The sequence below is a fragment of the Paramormyrops kingsleyae genome, chromosome 17, assembly GCF_048594095.1.
Source record: "Paramormyrops kingsleyae isolate MSU_618 chromosome 17, PKINGS_0.4, whole genome shotgun sequence".
Lineage (NCBI taxonomy): Eukaryota > Metazoa > Chordata > Actinopteri > Osteoglossiformes > Mormyridae > Paramormyrops > Paramormyrops kingsleyae.
The window spans coordinates 10,468,591-10,476,348 of NC_132813.1; the positions used below are offsets into that span (position 1 = coordinate 10,468,591).

Consider the following 7,758-nt stretch of genomic DNA (forward strand, 5'->3'; position numbering starts at 1 on the left):
AACACTGATAACGTTTTCTAGACTTTTAAGGTAGATAGTATATTTGCAGGGTTGCTCTCACGCATGCGGCGCTTTAGGAATCTATATTATTCCATTATAAACCTAAAATTTGCTGCATCAAAAGCGTTGGGGTAGTTCGTAAACCCTACATACTATTTTCAAAGTAATAAAACTGTTACATGCATATAGATGCGTGTGCATGTGTGTGCAGACTTGTCCCTAGTTGAAAATCTCAGCCCAGTCAGCTGACCGAAGTTGTATTTTTCCGGCTTATAATTTTGCTCTTATTGCCGTAAAACCTCCGAAGCGCGTGATCGGCGCCCGCGATTCCCTCCGGAGCGTGATCGCAGACGGACGGTGTTCTGTCGAGTTGAGCTACTTTGTCGAGTTAGGCTACTGTAGTGCTAATCCATAGCCTTAACCCTAACCATAACCCCTAAAGCCTACCCTAATCCCAAAACGGTGGAACTGCACATGCGCAGAAAGGCTCGATAGTACGTCTCGATAGGTAGCTCAACTCATCAGAACACCGACAGCAAACGGGGTCGTTTGCTTGTAAATCCCAGTGACACACTGGGTGGGCTAACGTCGTGCTTTGTGCTGTAGTTAAAAAATAGACGAATAGATGTCTGATGCACCAGGTAATGTTTAACTGGCAAGCCCCGCTCGGCCCTGCGTTGTTTTGCTGTTAGCCACCATTAGCTTGTTGGCTCAGCTAGCTGTACTTGGGCTGTTTTGCACGTAATGCAGAACTAAGTAAAAATTTGATTTCATAAGTAACGTTTTTCATACTCGATTCAGCTAGGCTTCGGGGGTTTATAACGTAAACAAGCGGTTTGCAAAGTGGGTAATAGGGTGCATAGTGAGTTTTCTTAGCTGATTGCAATATAATGTCAGCAGGGTGATATAAATGCATTTGTTTCAGGATCTTCTGAAGAAAAGGAGGCGAGTTCCCCTGATCTACAGGTGAATGACAAACTATTTAGAAACCGACTTGTCATATTTATGTGCTGTTAATGATGTAATGAAGTCTGTATTTGGAGGAAATTATGTTAGTGTTACATATATAATTATTATCGTAATAGAATTGGATGAAAAGGCTACATAAGCGCGATTGTTTCGTTAAACTTGTTGATTTTTCGTTCTTAGGAAGAGCCTTCGGATAGCAGCGAAGACGACATTTCTGGGGACGCAGAGAGTAAGACACCAACGGGGGGCGCTGTGGTGTATTAGAAAAAATGACAAGAAGGAACTTATTGCATCTTTTGTCTTTCTCTTCTTTTTTCCTGGTGTGTCTGTGGTGTTGTATGTGGCAGTGGACTTTCTACGTAGTCTTTTCTCCCGGACTCTGGGTCTTGGTACTGGAGAAAAGGTTCTGGATGAGCTGACCCTAGATGGGGTGGCCCGCTACATCCAGAGCGGTAAATGTAAGTATCGCTGCACCACAATGCCAAAAATGTACATTCACCTTTTGTATGTTTTTATATTTGTTTGTCTTTGACTTCGCATGCTGTTGCGGTGCTGTAATTTCCAGCAATATACAACACTTTAGATTTTAGTTTTTTATTTATTTTAGGCAAGCTTTCTTTTGCAACTACAGAAATTAATTTAATTTCATAAAAAATCTGACGTATTGCTAGTAGATAAATATATCAAATTGCCAGTTTTGCTGTGTAATTTCATTAAGTTATTAAATTATACAACCTGTGGTTAAAATTTTGATAGTTCTTTTTTAAATAGACATGACATTGAATAGAACTACACTTTAAATGTATAGCTCTCAAGGGCTTTCTTACGCTATTCCTCTTGTTCTCCTGCAGGCAAAGACATAATCTGCATGGTTGGCGCAGGAATATCGACATGTAAGGCTCCTTCCTGTCCAATTCCTTGCAATAAAGGAAATAGTATGAATTTTGTGATATTTCTCTTTATCGTTTTTAACCATTTTGCATCATTGATCTGAAACATTAATGGGCTGATTGCAGAATCCTTCCTCCTCCTAGCTGCGGGAATCCCTGATTTCCGCTCTCCTGAGACAGGCCTTTATGCCAACCTGCAGAAGTACAACCTGCCTTATCCCCAAGCCATATTCCAGATCGACTACTTCAAGGTATCACACTGATGGTCGAGTCCACCTGTGCAGGTCTTAAAATGGTACCATCCACGCGCATGTCTTCGTTCCCCTTGTGAAATCCTTCCCCCCCTTATTACTCAGAAACACCCAGAGCCATTCTTTGCCTTGGCCAAGGAGCTGTATCCTGGGCAGTTCAAGGTAGGCAAGGTTCCCTTACAGGTTCACTCTGGTTATTGAGTGTTTTGTCTGCTTGTCCCAGAGACTTTACTGATGCATGTGGACTGTTGCATGATAGTCCTGTGTGGAAGGCTTCTGTGCACAAAGTATTGAGCTTTGCTTATATATTACAGCCTACAGTCTGTCATTACTTCATCAGGATGCTTAAGGACAAAGGTCTTCTCAGACGCTGCTACTCCCAGGTCAGCAAGCTTGTCTCTTTTATAAGCACCTCACATTGTCAGTTTGCTGGTCACTTTATCACTGTTGACCAGACCATAAGTCCCAAGTTTCGCAAAGGCCTTGTTTAACTGTAAGTGTGCTTAAGATGGTGAGCTAGTCAGTCTGTCATGTTGCCACTGAGAAGTCAATCTGTGCTCTGATTGGTGAGGAAGAACATTGACACCCTGGAGCGTGCAGCGGGACTACAAGAGGAGGACCTGGTTGAAGCCCATGGGACCTTCTATACCTCCCACTGTGTGAGCTTTCTGTGCCGTAAGGAGTATACCCTGGACTGGATGAAAGGTGAGAGCCAGAAAATGAGCTCACGCAAGGTTATTGAATTAGTGGCATGTTTTCTAATACCAGAATTACTGAAACAAGTGTATGTACAGTAAAACCTCGAATTGGGAGCATAATTCGTTCCGGAAACGTGCTTGCAATCCTAAGCACTCGTCTGTCAAAGCAAATTTTCCCATTATAAATAAATGAAATTCGGATGATTCGTTCCACAACCCAAAAATATTCATATAAAAACGATTAATACAAAATATAAAGTAAAAATACATAAAACAAATTAGCCTGCACTTTACCTTTGAAAAGAATCGTGGATGGTGTGAGGGAGACGAGAGAGGAGAAGAGGAGGGTTATTTTGTAGGACAACTTTCACTATAATGGAATCACTGCTATCTGTTGGCTCACTGGAATCTTCTTCTTTTTGTGCGACTTTAACAAGGAACCTATCCAGTGACAGCTGCTTTTGCCTCCTTTTCGATTTCATGGAAATGTGGACATTGCATTGTCATTAAACAGATTCATCGCTCGCACTGTTACACCAAAATTTGGGTGGTGCTTTTCTAAGTTTTGGCTATACGAGTGAGGCACGCCGACTGAGACCGAGCATGGGAGACGGTTACCCACAATGCTGCAGCAGGAGAGAGAGAGGAACCATCAGCTCAGTTGTGATCATGTGACGCTTGGCAGACAAAGCGTATACATAATACTCGTATTACAAGACCTCACTCGTTTATCAAGTTAAAACTTAAGAAAAATTTTTGCTCATCTTGCAAACCAAGTTACTCGCAATCTGAGGTTTTACTGTATTTGAATATGTTCATTAGCATTTATGGTAAACTGTGTATGTACTAAATGTCATTGTGTTTTTTTTGGTAAATGAGATTATGTGGTTGTCCTACTTTTATTTAGATTGGGTTGTATTAATAATTAGATGTATACAGTGCTTTTCGAAAACCAAAGAAACTAACAATATTCAAAAAAACACACACACAGACAGAGTGGAGGGAGCTAGAAAGTTTTAGGAGGGAAAAATGTTTTTAAGATGAGATTTGAAGCCTGGGAGGGAGGTTGAGTTACCAGTGTTAGAAGGAAGGAAATTGTAAAGATGAGGAGCCATGCTAGAGAAGGCTCAGTGACCAAAGCTGGAGAGTTTGCAAGGAGGAATGGGGAGGAGGCCAGAAAAGGAAGATCTATGAGAATGAGGGGGCTGGTTGGGCAGGAGAAGATCAGACAGATATGGGGAGAAAAACTGTTAAAGGCCTTTAGTGGTGAGAAGCATTTTGAATCAGATGCAAAATTTAGGATTATAAAAGTCTTTGTATGTTCACCCTGTCCATTTTGATAACTTGTGGTCTACAGAAAAGATCTTCTCAGAGCAAGTGCCCAAGTGTGAGAAGTGCAACGACTTGGTCAAGCCTGGTGAGTCCAACCTCAAAATAGCTTTTTTTTTCCAGTCCCAATATATTCCATTTACCAGCATGTTAGATTTTAAGGTTAATCGGAGTTCAGCAAAGGCGTGGTATATTTCAGACGTCTCTTTGCGGACATGAATGAACAGTTAGTCATTCACAATACATCTGACTGATGTATAAGGCTTGATGCAAGTTAGAAGGGATCTTGTATCTTGCATAGATTTAGCATCTGAAGGGGGTTTCAGTGTCTTCTGGTGTCCATCTTCAGATGTCACAGGAGCTCCTTTGCTGTCCATGAACACTTTTCCTTACAATAGTCAATTGGATCCTTGTCACATGAAGCAACGGGGCAAACCTAAGAGTACAAGACCCCTGGAATTTGGCTGAGCATGTGGGAGATGTGTGTTCAAATTCTGTGTCTAGCAGAGTAATCATGTCACTACTGGGTCTTTGAGTAAAGGCCCTTAACTGTACCAAAAACGTAGCCAGTGTGAGCCACAGTTTCTGTAGGACCCGCTGGATCCTGACGGCCTCTCTTCTCTAACCCTTAGCTTTCTTCTGTCTTTATCTCACTTTGTATAAAAGCATCTTCAGCATAACAAGTCTGTTACTTATTTTAGTAAAACAACTGCCATTCGGAGAACAAAGGCGTGAACCAACAATTGGTTTCATGAAGGCAGTTATTAGCTGAGTCTGTCGGCTTGGTTTTAGCGATGCTGTTAACTCATCTGTCCCTTTGCTCTTTCATTTTATTTGTCCTTTGACAGACATTGTGTTTTTTGGCGAGAATCTGCCTGCCCGATTTTTCACTACAATGAAGATGGTAAGGGGGGGGGGTCAGTTTTCAAACTGCATATAGAATTGTTATGAATCCATAAATTAATGTATGCAGGTCTGCATTTCTCCTCTTTCTGTCCATCCCTATGAAGTGACAGTCTCCCCCTTTTTCACCGTCTAAGGATTTCCCACGTTGTGACCTCCTCATCATCATGGGAACCTCGCTGCAGGTTCAGCCCTTCGCCTCCCTGGTCAGCAAGTGAGTCCTCTTCTTCATCTTGGTGACCAGTCTTAGTGAGTTAGTGTTTCCATCTTTCGGGATCCACGTGTTTTATCTCGCTGTCTATAATAACGGCGATGCTGTTTCAGCGTGTATGTTCCGTATTCGGTCGACCGCCTCACCTTGCACCTCTGCTTACAGAGTCCCCAAAGACACTCCCAGGCTGCTCATTAACATGGAGAAGACAGGGCAGGTCCGGATTCTTCACTTCACATTTTAATATAATAAACTGTAATAAATTATTGACATCAGAGACATCAGTGCTTTGTCTGACTGACCGCCCCCCCCCCCCCCTCTCTCTGGCAGTCTGACGCACTCATGGGGATGCTTGGCTTTGGGGGAGGCATGGACTTTGACTCCGATAAAGCGTACAGGTGAGGCCGTATCCTCAGTTATCAAAGCATATATATGTGGGCAATGGTGGCTTAATGGTCAGGGAAGTGCACTTGTAATTGAAAGATTGCAGGTTCGAATCCCCGACCAGCAAGGCACCACTGAGGTACTCTGAGCAAGGTACCGCCCCCAAGCACTGCTCCCCGGGCGCTGAATTAGCTGCCCCCTGCTATGTCACGGAAAGTCACATATGGGTTAAATGCAGAGGACACATTTCGTTGTTGTGTGCTGTGGTGTGTCAACAATGACCACTGATCACCTAATTCTAAATATATTTGTTCAGCAATAACAGAGCTTACCAGTCCACATGCTTGGTGTCCGTCTTAAAATAAATCGACTTCTTCTTCATTTATGTAGCAAAGCGGTGTTTTACCAGTCTGGAGAGATTTACGGCCTGCGGAACCTGCAGAGATTGTTGGGTTGTTTGTTGTTGGTCTGTGATTCGGGCAATTAATAGAATCAGAGCGTGTGTTTCTGGAGACTGCATTCGGTTTTGCAGCAAATAGATCTTAAAATATAATGAGGTGAGGGATAAACCACAGAAAGGTGTTAGGCTACACGGAAATAACCAGTAATCATGCTGGTGTGATGCGGTTCAACGCAGAACGTGAAGTGGTTCATCCCCATGGCACAAACAAAAAATAGTAACAGAATAAACTACTCAAGTTGATTTTTTAATTTAGCATCCAATAATGTTCCATTGTGCTCCTAAAAATATAGTCGCTATAGGAATAAATCTATCCTCTGGTCCAGCTACTCATTGGAAGCGGCAAGGCAGTTCAGTTACCATAGAAACCGTCAACAGACAGCCTCTTGGAGCATCTGAAGCTGGACAAGTAAAATCATGCTGATAAGAATGGCTGCTTATTTATGAGTAAAAAGTCACACGTTTTATATTAACATGTTTAATAAATATGTACCACTAGTGAAAATAGTGCACATTAATATAGAACTATTACTAGGCTGCCAAAACTACCGGTGTGGTTACACAAAAAATACCCACCCATGTGACAGAAATAGTAAATAGTATTTATCAAAGCAGTGGTATAAAACGAAATAACGCCTTTGGTGTAATGACTGTCATTGCATGTGTGTGTATTCTCACACTGGCTACGTACTGGTCTTAGGGACGTGGTGTACCTGAGCACTTGTGACGATGGCTGTATGGCACTTGCTGACTTGCTTGGTTGGAAGGTAAGGGTGAATTCGAATTGCTCAGACACAGACACAAGAACTGGATAATTTTCACACTAATTCCAAGAAAAACATTGATCTCTCTTTGAGTTCACACGATGATATTTAGGTTGGAATCGACACCCACGTCTCCTCTTGCTTCACCCAGAGTGTAATGACTCTATGCTTCTGTCTTAAAGGCTGAGTTGGAGGAGTTGGTGAGACAAGAACATGCCCTGATTGACAGCAAAGATAAAAAGGATAAAGCCAAAACAGCCAATCAGAGCGCTGCAGCTGAGGAGAAGCCCGCCTCCAACAAGTCAGAGTAGCCAGTCAAACAGGACTGCTGAGAAGACGGATCGTCAGTCGTGATGCCATTTTGCCATCGGTTACTCTCTGCAGTTTGGTTTTCTCTGTGTCCCGTTCCTACTTTTCCCACACCTCTACTTTTCATATTGTGTTTGTTATTTACAGACTGAGCAGCCTATGCTTAAACATAGAGGGGTTTTTTATATATAAAAAGAGAGCTTTTTGGGAAATGTTGCAATAATTATTTCATTTTAATTAGCCAAATGCAACTTGTAAATTAATTTTCTGGCTTAAAAAAATCAACATAGGGATTCTGTAAATATAACATGACAATAAAACAGGGTTTTCATTTCATATTTCCCATAGTTCTTATTCATAATTTCTGACAAGTTTTAAGTGTTACAAATAATTATTTTAATATAATTTCTCTTTTATGGGGGTTATAAGGTGACGATATTATTGACTTTTTTGTTTTGTGCAGTACCTCATCTAGCCAGATGGTGGTATGCATGTAACGCAGTTAAAAACTGTTAATAAACTGATAACTATAGACCAGATGTGGTATGGTCATTTTATATGAAATTTACAGACTGGATGCCGTCAATATG

At 41.7% G+C, this 7,758-nt stretch overlaps 1 protein-coding gene across 1 annotated transcript; it reads left to right on the plus strand.

The window, feature by feature from the left end:
• The first annotated feature begins 307 nt into the window (after positions 1-307).
• sirt2 (sirtuin 2 (silent mating type information regulation 2, homolog) 2 (S. cerevisiae)) lies at positions 308-7,700 on the plus strand. Its single transcript, XM_023812220.2, has 16 exons — positions 308-641; positions 926-966; positions 1,150-1,198; positions 1,317-1,427; positions 1,821-1,862; positions 2,004-2,110; positions 2,216-2,272; positions 2,425-2,493; positions 2,686-2,815; positions 4,166-4,225; positions 4,986-5,041; positions 5,178-5,254; positions 5,417-5,468; positions 5,582-5,649; positions 6,796-6,862; positions 7,042-7,700. Exons 1-16 carry the CDS (start codon positions 626-628, stop codon positions 7,168-7,170), a joined length of 1,131 nt encoding a protein of 376 aa, XP_023667988.1. The 5' UTR covers positions 308-625; the 3' UTR covers positions 7,171-7,700.
• The last annotated feature ends 58 nt before the right edge of the window (positions 7,701-7,758 follow it).